This window comes from Phascolarctos cinereus, unplaced genomic scaffold (genome assembly GCF_003287225.1).
Source record: "Phascolarctos cinereus isolate Bilbo 61053 unplaced genomic scaffold, phaCin_HiC Scaffold_726;HRSCAF=1367, whole genome shotgun sequence".
In the NCBI taxonomy this organism is placed as follows: domain Eukaryota; kingdom Metazoa; phylum Chordata; class Mammalia; order Diprotodontia; family Phascolarctidae; genus Phascolarctos; species Phascolarctos cinereus.
In genome coordinates, this window is record NW_027556098.1 from 345,658,341 (window position 1) to 345,682,971 (window position 24,631).

At 34.2% G+C, this 24,631-nt stretch overlaps 1 protein-coding gene across 7 annotated transcripts in view; it reads left to right on the top strand.

Annotated features, from left to right (window-relative positions):
- The first annotated feature begins 2,135 nt into the window (after window positions 1-2,135).
- The window catches only part of POSTN (periostin), a 44,966-nt gene continuing 22,470 nt past the window's right edge, over window positions 2,136-24,631 (top strand). For 5 of the 7 annotated variants that reach the window (XM_020969960.2, XM_020969963.2, XM_020969962.2 and 2 more), the window contains exons 1-10: window positions 2,136-2,498; window positions 3,958-4,056; window positions 10,900-10,964; window positions 12,867-13,024; window positions 14,640-14,804; window positions 15,885-16,031; window positions 16,989-17,130; window positions 19,167-19,379; window positions 21,042-21,176; window positions 22,587-22,735. In XM_020969960.2, coding sequence (XP_020825619.1) covers window positions 2,380-2,498; window positions 3,958-4,056; window positions 10,900-10,964; window positions 12,867-13,024; window positions 14,640-14,804; window positions 15,885-16,031; window positions 16,989-17,130; window positions 19,167-19,379; window positions 21,042-21,176; window positions 22,587-22,735 — 1,392 coding nt within the window. In that variant the 5' untranslated portion in view covers window positions 2,136-2,379. The remainder of the gene's footprint in view (window positions 2,499-3,957; window positions 4,057-10,899; window positions 10,965-12,866; window positions 13,025-14,639; window positions 14,805-15,884; window positions 16,032-16,988; window positions 17,131-19,166; window positions 19,380-21,041; window positions 21,177-22,586; window positions 22,736-24,631) is intronic. The other 2 variants (XM_020969966.2, XM_020969967.2) reach the window with 1 other exon arrangement.

Here is a 24,631-nt window from a genome sequence, read left to right on the forward strand (position 1 = left end):
GAAGGACAAAAATGACAAATGATTCTTAGGCTTAATGAAGATAATATCTCCACTTAATGTAAGGGAAAAAATTAGTATCAAAGTCCTATGGGAAATTGAAAGAGGGGAATAATTAGCCTAGTCTGGCTTGAAAAAAACAAACAAACAAACAATTCAGAGTGACATGTATACAGTAAGATTCTCTAACCAGTTGTGATTCACACAATATACAAAAGGGGCTTGCTGGACTGCTTACTTCCGTAACTGTCTCCTTATTTCTCCCTCTCACTAGCTTTCTTTGGGAAGCAGATGCCTATCTTTGAAACTATTATTTTTGGGGGGCAGCTAAGTGGCGCAGTGGATAGAGCACCAGCCCTGAAGTCACGAAGACCTGAGTTCAAATCCCACCTCAGACCAAACATTTGACACTTACTAGCTGTGTGACCCTGGGCAAGTCACTTAACCCCAATTGCCAAAAAAAAGTTTTAAAAAAAGTGAAACTATTATTTTTCAAGAAAGGAGAACCCAGACATACATGTAGTAATTTTATCACTTTGGAGCTACGCTAAATAGCACCCTTAGCTTTTCAGAAACTGAAGGGCAAGATTACCAATTAATTTTAACTGTCCTTACTCCGTTAACCTGTTGACAATATGGATTATTAGTCTCCTTTTGGCCTTGTTTTCTGCTTTGGGCCTTTTGAATGGACAAGACACAAAAAAATATTTTCTGTACCATCACTTCTTCATTGCTGAAGTACATCACATGACATAGAAGAAGCAATTACCAAGTATGAAACAGCAAAGATAATCCTTGTCGTTATGTTTCCACAGAGAAAATTTTTAACAAATGCAATAAGATTATAATGAAGGTGTCTGGTTGGGGAGGGACGTATTCATGAATTAAGGCTTAATTTAAAAATAACTTATTTCAATAAGTATTTTTAGATATAGGAACTAAATTTGTAGAACAAATAAGGAATAGTCTGATAAAGATCGGCCGTCGTGAATTTAATGATATCTTGTCTCTCTTGGCAGGGAGTTGCGTTTACAAAACTTGCTTGTCAACACCAGCGATGACAAGCTAAGTGGTAAACAAAGTGTATGCATATTACCTTGTCAGGAGCCTAAAAGGGTTAATTTAGAAGAGTTGCACTGTTGGACACAACCCAAAGGAGAACTGATTTTTTTTATTACTCCCTCCATCATATTTTATCCCGTCTTGGCTCACTCTGCTATTTAGATTACTAATATTTGTGTTAGACCAGGCCTGATTTTGTCCAGTGATTGTCAGCATGTGTGTTCAGACTAAATGGTATAAATTTTATGGGAAGTAAGTTATAAAACATAATACAAGGTAAAATTCCTTCTGCCTCGTTTCCTAATTCAGGAAAAAATGGCAGAAGTAGGTATCCTATTGTTCATTCATTTCAGTCATGTTCAATTCTCTTTTCTTGGCCAAAAATAATGGAACGATTTGCATTTTCTTCTCCAGCTCATTTTACAGTTGAGGAAACTGAGGCAAATAAGGGTAAATGACTTCCCTAGAGTCACACGACTAGGGTCTGAGGCCAAATTTGAATTCAGAAAGACTCATCTTCCTGACATCAGGCCCAGCATTCTATCCACTGTGCCATCTAACTGCCCTTGTGGATATTCATTAACTATCTGTTACCTGGATTGTTTAAGTATACTTTCCCAGGCTAAGTTACATTTAGAGATTTCTCCCATCCCTCCTCCCCTTTCCCATTTATACTGAAGTAGAAAATCTTGGATTTGCATTTCAGTCAACTTTAAAAAAAATTAGTAGACTAAAAGAGTATGGGGAAAAAAATTTGAAGTTTAAAATCAATTTTCTAAGTATCTTCCCATTAAGATCAAAAGACTTAACAAATCTATCTTGGATCTCTGCTGGCCAACATGGCAAAGCATTTCAAGGATGAAGAGTTATCTGGAAGATGGAAAGATAAAAATACAGTTCCATCCCTGGTCCAATAATTATTCCCTGGAGCATCCCCACATATCCAAAAACAATAGAATTATGTAGAATAGCATGTTGAACTGTTCCAAAAAGCTCTCCCTTTGCAAAATCCCAACACAGTACAAAACTCTGAGCACAGATTTAAACACGCAGTCACATGAAGTTCTGATTGCAAGGGGGAAAACTTCATAGTCACCAGGAGGGGGGAAGAAAGCTGTACATGGTTAGTGAGTGCAGCTAACTTAAGCTGATTGAAGCTGGCAGTTGGAAGTTGCTGATGTTTCTTGGAGAGTGTTCAGAGTCTCAGGTTGATACTCTGCTCCCTCCCACAACTCTCTGACATGTATATAAACCCTGAGCTCTCCAAAACTCAGTGCCAGTCCTCTTTCTTGACTAACTGAAGCAACAAGGCGACTAAAGATGATGCTTCTTTTACCCACATTGTTCACACTCTTATTGTCTGCACTTGAGTTGGCAGACTCCACTGCTCATTATGACAAGATTCTGCTCCATAGTCGTATCAGGGGTCAGAAACAAGGGTAAGTCAGTATTTAATTGTTATTTTTTATTTTGTTTTACCTAATATTCCATGCAAAAAGTAAAGTAGAGGAAGAAAGCAAAATTGCTTTACTATACTCTAGTTTAATCCTTGAAAGGAAAAATGACAATTTACAACTGTACTTAGCGTGTTTAAGTCATATTTTTAAAAATTACATCCAGAGACTTTATGATGAACACATTTTTAGGAAATGGTGTGTGGTTCTTAAATCTAATTAATAACATACCATATCTTTCCGCTATAAAAAAAAAATCTAAATTTTAATTTTCTGAAAACCTTGGATAGAGAATCAAACAAAAAACCTCTATAAAAATCTGTGCTTTTACAAACATCTAAGTTTTTTCACTTCAGGTTAAGGAAAGGTTATAATAGGCTAGAGTTTCTTTGCCTTGTTTTAGCAGACTATGTGTGTGTGAAGAGAACAGGAGAGTGCAATATAACTAGCTTCCTCTGAGTTTTTGCCAGCGTTCAATTTGAAGAAGTTAAAAAGCCCCAGTCCAAGCAAAACAATACGACTAAGTCATGTTTCCTGCCATGGCACTCAAATTTGACTTGGCCCTTCTTTTTCAGATTAGGCAGTTTAATATGAGGAGGGAACCAAGAAAATGATGACTTTTCAATTTGAAATAGATTTGAATACTGCTGACTATATCTCAGGGGGATTTTTCAGAGTGCTCACATGTTCACTAATCCTGCTGAAAAGATGATATCAGAGTTTCAGATGAGAAATCCATTTGGGAAAGAAAAAAGTAATAGAATATTTTCTGATCCATTTTATGCATGTCAAAAAGAAACCTTCATTTTCTGTTTGAACCAGCAGTGTTATAAAGGTTTTCCCATTATGAACCTTCTGACCTAAATATTCCTATTGGTTTTCCACTAGGTCCTCCATGAACAGTTGACCATTTATTTGGAAATATATGGTTTTCCACACAGAGGCAATCTGCCTAAATCTAGGAGCGTGATATCTTGGGAGATGTTGAAAGAGTTCATGTGTCATCCATTGCCATCTGGTTGTTCCAGAGCCACAGAACTAAGCATATTTTTTTTCTTTTAAGCCCAAATGCAATAGCTGAGATTCTCAGCAATGTGCGAGTGTGTCTTATACATACATACATACATACATACATACGCAGAAACACAAGCATATGTCATATGTGAAAATAAAATGCACAATACATGAGACAACCAGATTGTTCAGACCTGACAATCTTTGTAGTAGTACTCTGTCTAAGCAGGGAAATTGTCTCCTCCCCTCTGAGAAGGGGCAATTCTCCTAGGGGTCCAGCAGGATGGTGTCAAGAGCTCTAACTGTGCTGGGGTGAATATCGCATCTGCTCTTGGAAATGAAAGCCACATGTTAGTTTTTAGTGCCAGAGTTTGAGATGAAGTGGATGTCACTGTGACTTTAACTCTCTTTTCTTTTCTTCACCCTCTAGCCCAAATGTCTGTGCCCTTCAACAGATCTTGGGCACTAAAAAGAAATACTTCAGCACTTGCAGAAACTGGTATCAAGGAGCCATCTGTGGGAAGAAAACGTAAGTTGCATGTCTTTCACAATGAGCCAGTTTGGCAGAATACATTTCAAAGAAAAGGGATGGAGGGCATACTATAGTTTTTTATATATATTGAATGAGCCCCCACATTCACTTCCAAATGCAAAAAATAAATACCAGTTTTCAGACAAAAACATCACTTTGAATGATATTAATGGAAGTCAGATTTCTCCCAGAATGGAGATGTAGAGTAATAGAAGTCATATGGCTTAAGACAAGAAGTCCTGGGATCAGTGTCAGGACACCCAAATCCCTTAACCCTTGATTTGCTATTATTTATGGATTATGACACTGGATAAGTCACAAAAAGTTTTTGTGCCTCAGTTTCCTCTCCTCTAAAATGGCCACTAAGTTCACTTCCATTCCATTTTTTTTTCTGATTGAATAATGATACAGATATTTGGGCCAAATATGAGTTTACCTGAAATAACAGACTGAAGCAAAAGAGATTCTTTGTCTTCAAGAGCTGTTCTTTAAAAAAGACCAGTATTCATTTGTGCGGATTCTAAAATAAGTGCTGAAGCAATTATACAGACAATTGAGGCAAAATAAAATTGTGATAAGATGAAGTTTCATTAGAATTACCCAAGATTCTTTTCTATACATACATATAATATATAGATCAATATCTATACATTGGATAATTGCTTTTTTTTCACTTTACAAGCAAACTTTCGAACTACTAGGAATGAGAATGATTCTTTACAGTACAGTAAAAATCACACTGACTTTGAAGTCAAAAGATCAGAATTCAAAGCTTGGCTTTGTCACTTTGTCACTTACTACATGTTGTGACCTTGAAGAAGTTGTTTAATGTCTCTGGCTCTAATTATTTACATCTGTAGAATAAGAAGGTTGAATAAGATGACCTATACCATCCCTCCAAGCTCTGAATCTATTCTCCTACAGTCTCAGAGCATTTTAAGTGTTAGAGATCCTTCAGAAGAAAGTTATTATCACAATCAGGAAAGAAGTGCTTATCAGTACTTCTGGATAAATTAGTATCATTCCATCAGAGAAGAAATCATAACAGAATAGGGGCTCTGTAGTCAAGTCTATGTCTGAGTTTTACTACATACGTGATCTTGAGCAAGGCTGGACCTCAGTTTTCACATCTGTAAAATAAGGAGATTAGACTAGATGAATACTCTCTGGTCCCTTTCAAATCTAAATCTATGATACCATGAGCTACATGTGTTAAGCTCTGCTGCGTTCTTGCCTTGGATCATAGCCCATGTGTGCTGCTATGAAAAATGAAAGAGACTTCCTCCTAGGATTTTATTACAACCCATTCACCCTGAGTATCAGGCTGAATAGGAGTTAAAGTTATTTCCAAAAAGAGAAATTTTTAATATTTTGCCAAACTTTCTTAAGCTAAATTTCTTACCTTAATAAAACAACTTCTTACTGAACAGTTTAATATAGTACACAGTGGATATAGATGGGTCCTCCAGAATTCCTTGGAGAGGTAGAACAACTCCAAAACTCAAAATGGATTGTTGTCTTTAATTAAATTCAACATGTATTTATTAAATTCTACTATGTTCAAGGCATTAGAATGTAGTAATTAGTAAATTATTTCAGTGTATATTTTTATATACTTTCAAATATAAGAAGAAATATGGCACAGAAAATATAGAACTGATCTCAGAATCAAGAAGTCCTGGGTTCAAGTAAAGAATATGAAGTATACTGGCTATTTAATCTAGGGCAAATAAGTCATTCCACCTCTCAGTGGCCCAGGTAGAAACTAGGTTGCAGAACAATGGTTGATCTTTGGTATAGGGCAGGGATGGGGAACCTGAGACCTCGAGGCCACATTGGCCTTCTAATCCTTAGGTGCAGCCTTTGACTGAGTCCAAGTTTTACAGAACAAATCCTTTTTTAAGGAAATTTGTTCAGTGAAGTTTGGATTCAGTAAAATGGCTGCACTTGAGGACCTAGAGGGCCACATGTGGCCTCAAGGCCACAGCTCCCCCACCCCTGGTATAGGGAATTTCTTTAACAGGAATCCCTTATGCCAATGAAATGTTGTTAAGAAAACAACCCAAAACCTTTTCAATATACTTTTTATGTGTTGCTCCATTTGCCACATTTCTTTGGGGAAGGATAAGATCTAATTTGGGGTTTAACAATGCCCATCACATTCATTATTATGACGTGCATACATATTTACATTTATTCTATGGAATATTATTAATCACAATATAACAGTTCTGACAATGAAAAAAAGAGCTTTTGGTTTAGAATTGTACCACCCGTTTCTGAGTGATGGAGATTCATTTGCTCCTCTTATCCTTATTGTATCCTAGTAATCACAACTGCAAAAAATGATAAGCTTATTAGTTTTTCATTAAATTGTAACATACCTTAAATTCAAGGTACTACTTGCTATCCCAACATTCACCCTGAGTGTAGTGCACTCTTCTCCATTGCCATTATTATGTTCTGTGACAATTCCAGTGGGGCTACTCAAACTGTTCAGTACAATTTTATTCAATAGAAAGGTGAAAAACAAATCTGAATTTAAAATACTCTAATGAATATAATATGCTTTTACTTGCTTCTTAGTATTATAGTCATCACCTCTAAGGTGAACTTTAATTCAAAATCTCTCACACAATGACAATTGAGATACATTCACACATTACCAAATGAAGAGGAAAGGCAGATGATGGATTAATTTGATCATTTAAAAAAATCTTTGGATCAGACCTATGAAATTCCCTCTACCAACAGCTGTTCTGAAACTTGTAGTTTTGGGGAGTAGGACTATATAAATGTCAATTATTATAAACCTACATATGCGAAGAAAGAGTGACATCAGTTTTCTTAATGGCATAGTATTAAGTGACTCTTACATGCTTCAGTGGAAAGAAAATACACATTGATACACAAATAAAGTCCTGAGAGATCATATTTTGTGATATATGTGTTCCTCATTATTACTACATTTCTTATTAATAAATTTAAACAGAAAATTAATACCAGATCCTTCACCTTAATTGAGGTAGATCCAAGGTTTTATTTTATCTTCTCTCTTCAAAACTCCCAAGGCAAAAGTAGGTATTAAATTTAGCAAACAGGCAGAAGTTTTCAGTTGTTGGGGGAATCATTCACAAAATAAGACAGAAGACTATATACTGTTGTAGCTATGTTTTGAATATAATACTAATTAACATGTATATAACACCATGTGCCAGGCACTATGCTAACTGCTTTACTAATACTATCTCATTTGATCCTCACAACAGCCCTGGGAGGTAGGTGCCATTATATTCATTTTACAGAGGAGGAAACAGAGGTTAAATGACTTGCCTAGATTCACATAGCTAGTCTGAGGCCAGATGTTAACTCAGGTCTTCATGACTTTAAGCACAGTGCTCTGCCCACTTCACCACCTAGCTGCCTCATAAGTTCTAATTTTTAAAATTCAGAGAACATTACCACAAACTACATCTTAAAAATTAATTGGCTAAAGGGAACTTAATAGACACATGTCCATTCGTAATCAACAAATAGAAATGTACTTTAAAATTCTTAACTTTTTTGAACTTCAAAAGTGAAATCTGAAAGAACTTAGAAATTGTTATTTCATGTCTCAGTGACCTTCTGGTAACATTGTACCTGAATGTACAGCAAACAAGTTTCCCCAAGTAGTACAGTATAGGTGATTCCCTCTCCCCCCACACCTCATATTTCTTTGTACATCCCTGTCCAAAGGGATGAAAGACAAATGATAAAGGTCAAGTCAAGAGCACTATCGGATTTTTATTACACTTTCAAACCTTTTTTTTTTTAAACCAAGGACCTCTTAGGGTTTCAACTGACAGACCTCTGGCCTCAGAATTATTCTTATATCACCAAAGAATTCTAGTCCAAGCTCATGAGAAATCAAACAGACCATTTTAAGTGACTGAATAGAATGAAATTGGTCTTGTTACTGCTAGTTCAGGTTCTATTGTCTAATATGGGGTGTTGGATTTTACCTTACTCTTTATTCTTGGATGGCATGAGCCTTACTTGGAAAACTCAACTACTAGATAAGAAAGGGAACTAGTTCTATAAAGGGAAATCTTTATGGTACTCTGCCCAGAAGATATGGAGGTATGGTGTAATCTTGCTCCTTTCTGTAAATACGACAAAGATGCCAAGATTTGAATAAAGCAAATGCCAAAATACAATCTTGCTTCCTATCAAAGGACTATTTAAGAGCCAGGCATTCTTCCAAAATAAAAACAGTGTCTTCTTTGTTCGTTTTTTTCACTCTGTCTCTTTTCTTGATTATGCCAAGAGCTTCTGAGAAACCATGTCTTTTTCATGAGCACATTAACACCCATGCTTTAATGTACATCCAAATTTACAAAACAGAAGAAATAAACAGTACTGATAATAGTATTTCAGTGTTTGGTATCCATTAACTTATATTCAAGTTTCCAAAGACATCTTTAGGATGTGATACAAAACACAAGGTGACATAAATGGAACACTTCTGTTTGAATTCACATTTGCAAAATTTGGAGGTAAAGCTAAATCAAGATCATCTGTGTTTTATAATACAGACAAGGTCTTCAAAGATTTACTATAATCACCTAATATCATATAATGGTGAAAAAGTCTATGTAGATTTTGTATATGACATAAGACTTTGAGGAAAATCTCACGAGGTTTTGTAGAATCTTGAGAAAACTAATAAATATCCCTGGGATCATGGAGTCTGGAATATAATAACAGGAAAGAATCTGGAAGCCACCTAGTCTAAGTCCCTTATTTTACAAATGAGGCCCAGAGGGGTCAAGTTACCCCTTCTTCAACCCCAAGTCACATGGTTTCAGAGGAAAGATTTGAGCCTAGATCCTCCTGCTAAGCCCAATGCTCCTTTCACTGTACTTCTTATATGATGCTAAATGAAGTTTGAGGTTGATTTTCATTATCAACATTGACCTCACTGGCCTCATGTTGCCTAAAAACTCCTCACTCCAAAGGCACTGGAATTCTTTTTTTTCTTAAAATAGCAACTTGGTTATCCAGAGCTTTCCAGAAAGTAGCAAAGAACTCACAATGAACCTTAGCTCCTCTGGAACAATACATGGGAATTCAAATACAGGGAAAAGTGTATATATTCATAAATATGTATGCATGTGTATATATATGTATATGTATGTATTATCAAAAGATAATAGCATCTTATGACTTTTTTTCAATGTTGTGCTTTAGGTAGAAACTACTTCTTTGACTTCCAATATTTGGTCCTCTCTTAGAATAGCTTCTCCAGCTACTCAACAGAAAACAGATTTAATGAATTGTTTAGTCCAAGGTTAATGAGAGTTTCATCCAATTATTTGGTGCATACAGATAAACCCCTTTATTCACAAAATAGTTCAGATGGCCTCAATAATATCACATTGGATTTATATATATGTTTTATGTTTTCACAAAGTAGTTTAAATTCAGGGAATTCTCAAATTAGTTACAGTGTAATCTGGACATTGCAATGTGTTGATTTTTTCCCCTTCTCTTCTTCTTCACCCATCCACTCTAATTGTTCCAGATGTTTTACATAAAACCACTACAGCTAAGAAAAGACAGACACAAAACCAGATTGAGGGTCAGACTGGGAGCTCTAAATTGCTAGCAGTACCATAATTATCTCTACCCCTGATTTGGACAGACTTAATCTATTGACCCTCTTTATTGCTATTAAAAAGAAAACAGCTGTTATAACTGGTGCTGATATCTGATAACAGCTAAATGAGCTGTTACCATTATAAATGGCATTTCCTTGTTTTATTAAAGTTTATTAATAAGAATATTTTTGTTATTTTTCTTCCAAATGCTTCAAATCTCTTCTTAACATGGTACTATTAATAGCAATCACTGGTATGCATAGGACAATTCAATCAATTGATCAACAAGCTAAGTACAATGAAACTAAAAATGAACAAAATATGTTAAATTATTGATGTAGTGTTGAATCTACAAAGTATCTTCTAGAATAGTGACTTAGAGATTTTTCTTTTTGTTTCCCAAAAGGATTTTTGTATTTTTTCCTTACGCATCAATATTCCTTCCTCATCTAATTATATACTGATGCATCATCCCACTCCAAGTTTCTATTAACTGTCAAAAATGCAGTTTCATTGTAATTAAAAGTAAACTTTCTAGATTAGGCCCTTAAGATCCCCAGGGGCTTTAGTTACCAAATGGAATTTGATAACCTAAAGGTCAGCTCTGCAAAAGTAGAAAGAAATGAAGAATTGTAACCACTATTTATTTTATTCTGGCAAACTTAATAATTTTACCTGAAATAACCAGAAAATTGAAACAGCATTAATTATTCCTGTTTGAATTATGTCTATTACCTAATTCTATGAATTCCCTTTGAACTAAGCACAATTTAATTTGTTGATTTTGAACATCAAAACATTTTCTTGAGGCTTATTGCTCTTTAGTCAGTTTTAAATTTCATCTGCCATCTGGTTTTCTCAGATTTTCTGTACAAATACAGCTAAATAGAAATATATTTGATGTCTCCCTTTAAGCTCTAAATACTGGTAATCAGTTTGAATAATTGAAATCAATTAATCCTCTTTAGGAACTAAATTGTTCTTCCTCATGATATTTTATTGTTAAAGGATGTTCTGCCGTCCTGAAAAGTCAATGTTCCTTCATGAGTTTTAAATGTACTAGTGCGAAGTAATTTATATACTAAAGGGACAAAAATGTTACCTAGCCTGTCAACTAAAACCATAGGGGCAAAAAATGCTCGTGAAGCTAATTATAGTCTTTTCCCTATTTGATTTCTTCCTTTCCTCCTGCATACAGGACCGTGTTATATGAATGTTGCCCTGGCTACATGAAAATGGAAGGCATGGAAGGCTGCCCAGCAGGTAAAATATCAATTACAGAATTCCAACATGGAGTAGATCTTGTGGGGGAAACTGAGGAATATACAAAGCCAATGTCACTTGGGGAAGAAAAGCTAAATAGACTTTTCCACAAATGAAATAATCACAGTATGCATTTCAGAATGTGAAATCTTTGAGATGTGTATATCAGGTCAATTTTGTCCAGACTTTGAGTGGAGGCTTTAGCTTTGTCAATCAGGTTTATCTGTGACTCCATTGGATGATTATTAGAGATTATACTTACTATATGCCTTCTCCTTCTGAATCAAATTATTAATTTTCTTTTTGTTTCAAATTCATTAAATATCATTTATTAAATCAACAAGCATTTAGTAAGCAGCTACAAGTTGTCAGGTACTATGCTACGGCCCAGGAATACAAAGTCAAAGAATGAAACAATGACTATTCTCAAGGGGCTTACATTCTGACATAAACTTGGTAGGTCATCTCATACAATCACCCTCCCAATGCAGAAACCATCTAAATAAAATATATCAGGCAGTGAGACTTCTTGACAATTTTTGACCACTTACAATGACAGAAAATCTATTATTTAATAAAGTAGCCTATTCTTTTTTAAAAAATATTTTTATTGTTAGACTTTATCAAACCAAAATATGATTCCTTATAATTTTAATAGATCACCTAGTTCTACCTTCTAGGGAAAAAATATGCCTATTTCTTCTTCCATATAAGTCTCTCAGATATTTGAAGATAGGCAAACAATATCAATATTTAGTATTATTTATTGTTAAGTTCTTTATTAATATTAACCAATTTTATCCTTACAACAAGCCTAGAAAGTAGGTGCAATTATTATCCCTATCTTACATATGCAGAAACTGAGGCAGAGAGCAATTAAGTGAAGTATTTAGGGTCCCATGACTAGTGGGTATCTGAGGCTAGATTTGAATCTGGATCTTCCTGATTCCAAAACCAGTACTCTATCCACTGCAACACCTAGTTGCTCAAATCCATACTCATACTGATACTATGATTTATCCTCAGCAAGCCAGTCAGACTCTTTAAGATAGGCTCCAGATTGTCAGGGTACTGATTAAAATGTAGCAAACAAGAACAGGTGTGGTGTGACTAATGAAGAGTACAGAGGAGACAACTACTTCCCTTGTCCTGGGGCCTCCATTTCTATTAAACAAATTAAGATTTTATTGAGTTTTCTACAAATTATGTCATAACTTTATCTCATACTGAACTTCTTATCAGTTAAAAACACTAGGACTTTCTTTTCATATGATTGACTGTTGATTCAGGTCTTCCTCATTTATTCCTTCTATAATTCATTTTGTAGCCTAATCATGGTCTTGAACTTGACATTAAGGGTGGGAGAACGATATGGTGGAAAGAGCATTGGCTTTGGAATCAGAGGGCCTGGGCCTGGCCTTGAATCCTCCCTTAGCAATGCACTGCCTGTGCCACTTTAGCATTCTAGGATTCAGTTTCTTCATTTGTAACACTAGGATTACTTGACTGGGAGACTGCTAAGGTCCCTTCGGACTCTCCTGCTATCATCCCTGTTGGGTTTATTCTCATTGATTTTGATCCTATTGTTTTATTCCAGTGAGACCGTGTTAATTCCTGACTCTGTCTGTCATTCAGTGTATTAGCTACAACCCTCAATTTGTGTTTGCATGTTTGATACTTATGTCATCTTTGTCTTCATGCAAACCCTGCTCATAGTTCCATATGAAATTTTTTTAATGTAAAGGCAAGAGGCCAACTTTCATTTCATGCTAAGTATGATTTATTGGTGAAGTAGACAAAATTAAATGTATTTTGTTACAGGAGATAAAGTTAAAATAATAGTAATAAAATGCTATGTCCATACTATACTAAAGTGCATGTTATTTCCTAATTTTTTTTCAGTTTTGCCTATTGACCATGTTTATGGCACCCTGGGCATTGTGGGAGCTACTACAACTCAAGGATATTCTGATGTATCAAAACTGAGAGAAGAGATTGAAGGAAAAGGATCCTACACTTTCTTTGCGCCAAGTAATGAAGCTTGGGACAACTTGGATTCTGTAATTGCTTATTATTATTATTGTTTTTATTATTATTACTACTACTAATGCTTCTTGACACTCAATGATGTTTACTTTTTATATCTAATGATGATAAGGGCAGCTAGGTAGCACAGTGGATAGAGCACTGGCCTGGAATCAGGAGGACTTGAGTTCAAATCTGGCCTCAGACACTGTATGACCCTAGGCAAGTCACTTAACCCCAACTGCCTCCAAAACAAGCAAAAAATTAAAACAGTGGATAGACCTGAGACTAAAAAACACTTGAATTTCATATTTTAAAACTTGTGATATGCACATAGGTGAACATCCTCATCCATATGTATATATATATATATATATATATATATATATACAGACAGTTTCATACCTTTAACAAAGATTGAAAAAACCAGAGTCTATATATTCAGTGTCTATAGGATGAAAATGGTAGAGCAGAGAAAAAGCCAGAGAGTTTACCCAAAGGGAACTTTATCTATATTTCTTCTTGGTTAATTTTGTTGTTGTTTTGGGGTAGGGGGTAGATGTTTATAGAGGCTTTCGATGTAATCTTAGTAAGCAGCTGAAGTACTAATTAGGAGGAATTAATAAGGTATAATTAGTTCAATACATATTTTTCAGGACAAATAAATTTTAAAAACATGGTATTTTTAGAAAATAATCTAATTTCAAGGTTTTTGAATGTGCATATAGATGAGAGGTTATGTCAGATAATGACTAGAAAGCAAGCTTTGAATTCAGGAAGATATGAGTTCAATCCTGTTTCTCTCAGAACATAGCTGCATAATGCAGGGAACATCATTCAGTTTCCAGTTACCCAGATCAGGTGAACCTGTATTGGCAGAGGTAGTTTCGTTATTGGGAGTTCCTTATACAAGTGAATTCATAGGTCAGGTCAAAAAATGTGCGTTGGTATAAAATGAGGGAGACTGAATAGCATGCAGTAATTTATTTAGGTAGTTAGAAGCCTTGAATTTTTGTCTTAGATTTCTTCATTTAAAAACATTGACAGAGGGTATAAGAATCTATGCATCATATCTATAAAATGGAGTTAAAATACCTTATCTTCACCACTCCAGGTAAAAATGAGTTAGATCAAAGCTATTTATAATCATTGATAATACCTAGGCATATTCTTAGGGTTCACAGCTCCCTGAATTCATGTCTGAGATACTGCATGTGAAAGGTCTTTGAAAACTATAAAATATCATAACAATAAACTTATTATCATTACATTTATATATAATAATACATAATATAATAAAATATAATTATCATTATTTTTTCTTATTTGGCACAAAAGAATTAATTCTCCTATATGAGTGCTTATTTTATACTCAGATTCATTAAGTAGCCATTCCTTGAGTGCATATCATGTGCCAGGCATTGTAACAGGCCAAACAATTTTAACAAGTTGTAAATGTAGTTACCGATTTTTGCTAATCAAAGAAGAGTGAGCATTCTAATGTAATTTTAGGTCATGTTTATGTCAACTTTACTTTAACAAACGAATGCTGCAATCAAAAATAAAAGACTAGAACTGGTATGATTTACATGTCAAAAATTTTAATAATCATTAATAAATCAAATTTCTACCATTTTGTTCTTCCTCCAGGATATCCGTAGGGGTTTGGAGAGCAACGTCAATGTTGAATTGTTGAATGCTTTACATAGCCATATGGTAAACAAGAGAATGTTGACGAAGGATTTGAAAAATGGGATGATTGTTCCCTCCATGTACAACAATCTTGGGCTCTTTATTAACCATTATCCTAATGGAGTAAGTTTGATTTAAACGTCTTACACTTTTCTGGATTATTAGTTCCTAGCCTATGCATATGTTTGGATATATTCAAAGAAATCAATGTGAGGATATTTGGCGCTGTGTCATGATTCTGCATCTTAATTTTAATATATAGATTACATGTACAATATAATGAAAGTGTGATGTTAACAAATGATTATCAAGAAGACATGAAGTTGTTCATATCACATCTCTTGCCTTCTGCAACACTATCAATGTGAAATTGGATTATTTTTTTTAACAGGCAACCTACAGCTGTTGTAGTTAATATATCTGAAACAAACATTCTGCACACCTAGTAAGATTGCCAGAGATGGAATATGGTACTTTTCATCCCCATTTTTTTCCTCCATTCTATGTAATAACAACTTGTGTGTTTGAAAAGAGATATTATTGCAAAGTGAGACATGATGTCCTGGAGGATCCTACAACAACTACATCTCAGGAAGGTTGAGGAGCGGTGATGGGGCCGTGATAATTAAGATGTGGCTAGAAAAGGCACTTATATTTTCCTGGTTATCGGTTTCCTATCTTAGTTTTTGTTAATCTGGTAAATTGATGGCTACTTTTTTCAAAGTACTAGCCAAAACATCATTTTAGAATAGCTTGTGACCATGTGAATGGTGGGGAAGGGACATAATAGAAAATTTTTGTTCTTGAATCAAAGATTGCTTTGAAAACAAAACAATTTTAAAATAATGTCACAGCTTATATCTATATAAAGAAAAACATATCTTTATAAAGAAAAATAAAGAATCAAGGCAATTATCTGAGGAAGCAAACATTTTTATTTCAATTATATGGAGTCTTCAGAAGTGGCAACCTAGCATCTGAATTATTTGGCAAGTTGTTTCCATTATACCCTTTTACTTCTGTAGACATAGAGGGACATATGCCTTCATAAATAGAATGAAAGATTTTACTTCGTTTGGTATTTTCATAACGTTTTGTGAGGTACTATTTACTAAGCTATATTCTAAGAAATTGGCAAAGACTATTCTGCCTGGCAGTTAATGATGTCTCTGAATTCTGCCCTTTTTTCACAATAAATTATAGGTTGTTACTGTTAACTGTGCTCGAATTATCCATGGCAACCAGATTGCAACAAATGGTGTTGTCCATGTCATTGACCGTGTCCTAACACAGATTGGTACTTCCATCCAAGATTTCCTTGAGGCAGAAGATGATCTTTCATCTTTTCGAGTAAGTGTGTGTGTGGGTGGACAGTAGAGGGAGGACATAAGGAAAAACACAATAAATGAATTGTCTTTCATCTGAATTACTTTTACAAATCCTTTTGGAATTAAGAACATTGCTAAATTTGGTCATGATTGCTAATACATTTCTTGAAATTACATTGTTTTTTCCATGTGAACAGGGAAAATCTTTTTCCTGAATTGAAGTCATTGCATCATTTTCAAAGATAAAATGTTAAGAACAAAATAATAAAAATTGAATTATCATCATCATAACAATAGCTCACGTTTGTATAGTGTGTTAATGTTTGGAAAATGTTTTGTATTAGCATCTTTAGAGGCAGCTCTGACATAGTGGGTAAAGATATGGCCTCGGACTTAGAAAGACCTGGGTTCAAAATACAATCTCTGACACACACCGGTTGAATGAACCAGGACAAGTCACTTGGCTTCTCAGTGTTCTGAGCAATTCCCAAATACTAAAGGTATTGATCTGTATTGATAGAGGCAATTTGCTCATCTGGAGATAGCCCATATTAATGAAATCCTTATCCTTCCCCTTCTCTCACTGGATCATAAAACAAGAAGTAACCTCTGGGTAATCAATAATAATGATGATTCAATTCAATACAGCAAGTATTGATTGAATACCTATTATCAAATGGGATTCAAAATAAGAGGAAGAAAAGGAAAAAAGAATGGAACAAAAGAGAGAAAAGTAGGCATTAGAGGGAGAGGAGAAAGCTGATTTGATTGGCATAGTTACACAGGGGTGGGGAACCTGAGGCCTCGAAGCCACATGTGGCCATCGAGGTCTTTGGATGCCGGCCTTTGACTGAATCCAAACTTCACAGAACAAATCCCCAAAGGATTTGTAACTATGCCAATCAAATCAGATTTTACTATGCCATAGTAGGTGATTCCTACATTTTGTATTTTAGTCATTCCCACATTTGTGTTTTAGGCAGCTGCCATCACATCAGACCTACTGGAAGCACTTGGAAGGGATGGTCACTTCACACTCTTTGCTCCCACTAATGAAGCTTTTGAAAAGCTCCCAAGGGGTGTGCTGGAAAGGATCATGGGGGATAAAGTAGCTTCTGAAGGTATTGACATTTTCTTTCCTTTTATCACACTTGGCTATTCTAGGAAGAAACAGAAACGAGATGAACTTGTACAACCCATAGTATTTTGACTTTGCCTGGGTAGGGACCATGAAAAAACATTTTCCTTAAGTAACCTCTTAAGTATATTTAAACAAACAAATAAACAAACCTTTGAAATACAGATGGACTACTAATATCAAATTAAAAGCAAGTCCTAGCATTATATTTTCAAATTTTAATGTTAAGCACTCAGGAGAAGATAAAAAAGATTTCCTTTGCTACAATTTTGTTTGATAGATGTCTTGGACACAGCACTAGTTTACAGAGGTTTTTACATATTTTGAAGATAATTCATGTGTGCAAGTATCTTGTAAAAATAATTATTTCTACCCCTTTGACTTATTTTTCATCTTTTACTTTTTTTCTAGCCTCTGTGGCATTGTAGGGGTTTTATCAATATAAATGAAATCCACTTTAGCACAGTTTAAAAATTGCAAATGGCTAAGAAATATTTTATGAGTGCATCCTTTGAACACTGCAATTTTTAACATATCAGTAAAAGTGCTGTACCATTGTACAGCTAGTGTTAGCTGGAGGTATTCTGTTGGAGATTGTTAAGTAAATTTTTATTTAATATTCAAAGAAATTTGTGAATTTGTTTTTTTATTTATAAATTTTATACCTAGAAAAAATTCCTTAAATTTAAAAAAAAATACTATCTTTTTGCTTATTCCTTTAATTTTTCCTAATGATCAACAGAAAAAGGTAACACCCTCCCTTTTCCCTAGCAATTCTTCCAGTGATAAGTAGCTTTTAAGGAACTGTATTATAAGTTTCAATGTACAACTTTTTAAGTGTACAAATAAATGATACATTTTTTCAAAGATAAAAAAAGCAAATCCTAAGATTCATAGCCTTTAAAATTATCTTCATAGAAATAAACTGTAACTATTTTAAAAGGATAAACAAACATTTTTAAGAAGTGTTAAATCATCTTATATTCATTTTTTAAACTAATACTAATCACTTAGACATACTGATCAAATTTTATTTTTGATAGAAAATAGAATTTAGCCTTGCAGGTGGTTCCCTCAGGGCTTAAATGAGTTACCAGCCTGCTCCTCAGGCACTAATGAAAATTGGCTTATCTTTCCCTATTTCAATTTGAATTTAAGATATTTAGTCTGACACACTTCATCTTTTTTTTTCACTTGAACTCACTTTATTTAATGTAGTAGGAAGAGCTATTAGAAGACTAAAGAGAGACTTTACAGACTACAGGCTTTCTATATTCTCAAAGGGACTGCAGCTCTTAAACTTAAGCTCAAGAAATGTGTAAACGAGTTTACATATTTGCAAGCAGATATTCACAAGTAAAAGCTACAGTCCATATGCCCATTTTTTATAGAATATACACACGCACTCATATGCATATGAATATGACATCCTTCTTCAGGTTCTACAACAATACCCTTGTTATCTATGTAAAAGTATCCACATGCCACATCCCAGAGGTCAACTTTGGTCCTTGGGAAAGCTGTTTGCATTCATAGACAACAATGATCTCTTCCCAGTCTCAGCCTTTTCACAGACTGTCTACAGATGTTGAATATTTCAGAACTGGGATCACTAATTAGTAATTCCACCCTTAAAGGCCTGGCTCCAAGACTATTTCCCCTGCATTTATATTACTAATTTAGCAATATTTTTACCATGGCAGCTGGAAATTTACTCCTCTTTCCCCATACCACTGCTGCACACAAAGCATAATATTTCCTAAGACCACTAGTCATTTCCTGAGTCTATATTCTTCCCACTATTTACTGGGATAGGTTCTTCATTTGTCCTATTTGATGAAAATAACTATCCTAGAAAAAGTTAGGCATAATTTGAAAGCCTGTATTAATCAATATGTACAGATGATCTACTGATTTCAGCTGTTTGGCATACAGAATTGTCTTTCTGAATAGCAGTTAAGGCTTTAGTATCATATCCTATTATTTAAATGTTTCCTCTTTTTCTTGCTTGGCCTCTAGCTCTCCTGAAATACCATATTTTAAACACTCTCCAATGTTCTGAGGCCATCATGGGTGGTGCAGTGTTTGAGACTCTGGAAGGAAATACAATTGAAATTGGCTGTGATGGTGAAAGTCTGTCAGTCAATGGGGTCAAAATGGTAAACCGCAAGGATATTGTCACAAATAATGGGGTCATCCACTTAATCGACCAGGTGCTAATTCCTGATTCTGGTAAGAATTGGTTTTGCTTACTATTCTTATGGTTGGAAAGGCAACATGGCATCATCAAAGGAGCACTGGACTTGTAGTCAGAAGAGGCCCGGTTCAAATCCTGATTGAATCCAAACTAACAATCCAATTAAAAAGAATTAACTGTCCACTCCATGCCCCTGGGAACTAGAGACGCAAAGACAAAAACAGAAGTCTTTGCTCATTTAGTACAAGCTGTATGGCCATGAACTATTTGCCTCACCTGTTTTCTCATCTACAAAATAGAGATAATATTGCTTGTGTTATCTAGTCTATTGGGATTCTGTCAGAAAAGCTCTTTAAAGCATTATATGGTTAATAAAATGTGGATTGAGCCAAGTGGGAAGAAGGACAAATGAAAAGGGCAATATAGCAAAGGAAGAAATGGGAATTTAAAATGATTGTATCTATAATAAGAGCTACAGATATAATTATAGTAATATTAGTTAGTAACATTAGAACTCAGGGGAACAATTTGAGGTCATATTTTAGCCACTGAGTATTTCTCAGGGTTTTTAAAAAAACCATAAGAAAGATCATAGATTTAGAGTGAGTGGGGCTTTCAAAAGGCAACTAGTCCAACTCTCTAGTGTTACAAATGAAGAATCTGGGCCCCATAGTTGTCTAAATTCATATTAAGAGACAAAGGTAAGATTTGAACCCAGATTCTCTGACTCCAAATCCAGCATTCTTTCCACTGTATTATCTGGGTCATAAAAACTCATGGAAAGTATCTGACAGAAATTCAAGTAAGTGGTCATTTTATGATGACCTCCATGACTTAAACAGTGAAATAAATGTTATGGAGACTTTATTTAAGCTAGTATTAGAGGATATTCCATGCATGGATATACTCTCTATATAACCCAAAGCATAAGGACCTGGAGTTAGCTTTAACTTACTTATGAGAGCTGATGGATAAATTTTCAGTGTGAGCATTTCACACCTTAAGGAAGAACAATCATTTTAAATTGGGACTTGATTTCTTGTTCGTTACTTGGATTTAAGAAAGTGTCAATATTGAGATTAAACTTAAAAGCATACATGCATACATTTTTGCCTCTTGTTGCCAAACATTTACCAGCACACTCCTGCATATAACTTTCCCAGGCTTTGCAGGTCTATTAGCATAAATTAATTTTGGATCATATTTCCAGTCTTTATAGCAGCATTCTAAAAACCATCTTTGTGTCCAAAGTGAGTGAAAACTGGTAAGTCATGGCTCAGAATGATGAGAAATTAAAGACTGCTGTAGTCATAGCAACTAAGGAATCTCAAACAGGGGACAAACATGTGAAGAAATGGTGGATGTAAAAGTAGGAGCACATCTTTCTTGTGTTCATAACAAATATTTATCTATGCCTACTGTGTGTAAGACACTATTCTAGGATCCAGAAACACAAATTAAAAATAAAAAAAGTCTCTGCCCTCAAAGATGTTTTTCCTCTAGTTTCCTTGCTAGTGACTGTAAAACCCCAAAGAATAGGACCAAGGAATCACTCACTAGGCATGGGGGATGTGTGGAGGGGAAAAGGAAGTTTCTTATAGGAGAAAAGATAAAATAAATGTCTAGGAATATTAGCCTGAAGACAACTTAAAGGAAAGTAGTCACCTATCTGATGATGGTATTCATTAATATTACAGCCAAGCAAGTTATTGAACTTGCTGGAAAACAGCAAACCACCTTCACAGATCTCATGGCCCAGCTAGGCTTGGCTTCTCATCTAAAGCCTGATGGAGAGTACACTTTGTTGGCTCCTACAAATAATGCTTTTACTGGTGAGTATTATGTTATTTCCCCCTCCCCATTTGATTACACTCCTGCTTCTTTCTTATGATAAAAAAGATAAAAGTTTAACAAAAGGATAATTTAATTTCTATATATTGCTTATGCTTTGTAGTTCATATATGGTGGCTTATTAAAGTTTTATCCTTATTAAATTATTCTTCATTTTAGTTTCTTGAATTTTCATTATAAATTGTCCCACCAAGACAAAAACTTTGGATTCAATTACTCTACGGTTCAAGTATTATCTCTGTATATAGTGAGGTGTGATCCTTCTCTGTAATCTACAAACTATGATGTATGTTTCTCCTTACTCCCTGGCACCAATACTAAAATTGTATTCATAACTGCATATACATTTGGCTTATTTAAATTGAGTTTGGAAAAGTAAGAGAAATTGATTGTAAATTAAAGAGACTTAGAACTTTTAAGGTGATCACAAATGTTCACGTGCTTCTCTTTTCTTTTCCATATCTTATATGAATAGAAGTATTTTGTATTTTGCTTAATAACGTGTATTCTATGGGTGAAAAAAGACAAAGATAAATTTTTATCCATACAGATTTTATCCTGTGGACAGCTAGACTAGTTCACAAAGGAAATAGTTAAGATCTCATCCTAAATTAGTACTGAGCTTATTTTTTTTAAAAGTTTTGTTGATGTCTTTTGCTTTTTATGTTACATTCACAGATTGTCCTTTGTCTATAAGAGGTCTCTTCTAACAAAGTAAAAACAATTAAATAAGACTAACAATACAGTTATTATCTGAAAATCATCTGAAAAGGAATGCAACATTCCACATCTATAGCACCCTTTCTCTATTATTATTTTTAATAACAAATCTAGTTTCTTTCCCTCCCACTTCCCAACTTATTAAAAGAAAGAGAGAGAGAAAAGAAAAATCTTTCTAACAAATATTCATAATGAAGAAAAATAAATTCCCTGACTGGCTGTATACAAATATATATACATATACACATATGCACAATATAAAGATAAGTGTGCAAATGTATGTAGGGGTGGTCATTTTGTTCTTACAACTTTCAAAGTTATTTGTCTTTATAGTGTTGGACTTATTGGATAAATTGTCCTCCAGGTTCTGCCTATGTCATTCTTCATAAATTTATAAAAATCTTCACAATCGTACATTTTTATTAATATTATAGTATAAATAGTTCTGGTTCTGCTCACTTAACTCTCCATCAGTGTATACAAGTCTTTCTGTCTCTTTAAATTCCAAGTCAACTGAGGTAACCAACCATTACTTTGTCCATTAGGTGAATTAAAATACTAAGGATGTGGAAATGAACGAATTACACTCTACACAAAAATTTGCACTCCAATCATGCTTAATATTCTCTGCATGAACTATGTCTTCATTTTCTTAATAAATGTATTTGTAGATGATACCCTGAGCATGGATCAGCGCCTTCTTAAATTAATTCTTCAAAACCACATTTTGAAAGTAAAAGTTGGCCTTAATGAGCTTTACAATGGACAACATCTGGAGACCCTGGGAGGCAAGCAGCTCAGAGTTTTTGTCTACCGAACGGTAAGGGAGACTGTGTTGGCGATGGGAGTAAATGAGGTTAAAAATTAGCATCTAAGGTGTTTGATTTCTAAGACAAACTAACAAAAATAGTGTGGTCCTGTCAGGGACAATATTCATCAAAAGAATCAAGAAAGGAATGTGGGTAAAGGAAAAAGTGGCAATACCAGATGATGATGATGACAACCTCAATGGAACAAAGTATATCGGATATATTTTAGGGTATATTTATATTAGCATATTTTAGGTCAATCATCGCAGATTTCACAAGTAAAAAATAAATCCAAATGTATATGTATGTGATATAATATTATATATGTATGTATATATGTATGTATATATGTATGTATATATATATATGTATATATATATAGTCTCTGATTCTTTTGTAATATAGAACCTAAAACTTGTAAAATGAAAAGCATATCTATAATGGATTTATAACTCTAATAAAAGATTGTGATTTTAATGATTTATTAGACCACCATGATCTATTTGATGGGTTTTTTTCTGTTATACATACCCGCATTTCTGGCAAGTTCTCATTACCGAGGATCATTAAGTAGAGGCTGGACAACAATTTGTCAGGGATATAGACAGAATCATGCTTTAAGCATAGGCTGGACCACACAATCTGTTGTGATTCTAATTCTTAAAATTTTGTGAGCCTATAAAGAAAACCCATGGATCAAGAAAAAGGCAAGCATTCGAGAGGAGGGTGTCGCATTAAAGCTTTCACAAAAGTTCCATTAAAGTCACTCTGATAGCAAATATTTGAAAAAGGAACATGGAAATACAAATTATGGATATGAGTAATTTATGAAATTGAGTCTTAAGTATATAGTTGAGAGAATTAACAGAGATTAAAAAATCTTAGATTTTAACTTCTCAGACTGCTTATTCACATTCATTCAGTAGAATTAATTGACCCTACTCATTATACTAAAGTTTTACTATACTAAGCTCCACATGCCATGTGATGCAACCATGTATAAGTGAAACTCTCTTAACACAGGTCCTCTTATGCAACCAAAATTTCATTTTTTCATTTAATCCAAGATGGATCTATCATGTCAAATTCCATATTATATTATATAGGGATTGCTTTGCAGTTTATTTAGGAAATTATAGCCATTTACAACTTATGAAAAAATATAATATGAGTAAAATAGCATAGTTCTAAGCTTTAGCAGAGAAGAGAAGAATTACATAGAACTGAAATTTCCCACAATCAAGACAACTCACAAATGTCATTAGAGTAAGCTAAGAAAGTTTTGTTTTAATTAATTCCTATTACAAATGCATATCTGCCTCTATGATACTATTTATACTACCATATAATTGAATAACAAATAAATCTGTAAACATTTATTGTGTGCCAACTCTGTGTCCAGCACTGTGCACAGACCCAATGTCCTCTCTTCTCACCTTCTCTTACTAGAATCTCTAACTTCTGTCAAGACATATCAAGGGACATGTCCTACATAGGCTTTCTCCTGATCCTCATAATAGTTACCTCCATTTTAATTATTATTTTGTAAATGTATGTGTATATGGTATAAATATATATGTGTATATATATAGATTATACTATGCATATATACATAGTATATCCATATATACTATGTATACATACATATTCACAGACTTAAGTAAATGTTGCTTCCTTGAGTAGAATATACATTCCTTAAAGGCACAAAGTATTGTCATTTTTCTATTTTTAGCCTCAAATCCTGTTATAATGCCTGGAACACAAGAGGTACATGATTAGTGCCTGTTGAATTATTTTATAAATTGTACTACCTAATAAGAATCAAAGATAAAAAAAAAACCAAAGATCACGGGAAAGGATTCACAAAGAAAAGAGCACTTCAAGGAAGATAAGGGATTCAGGGAGGT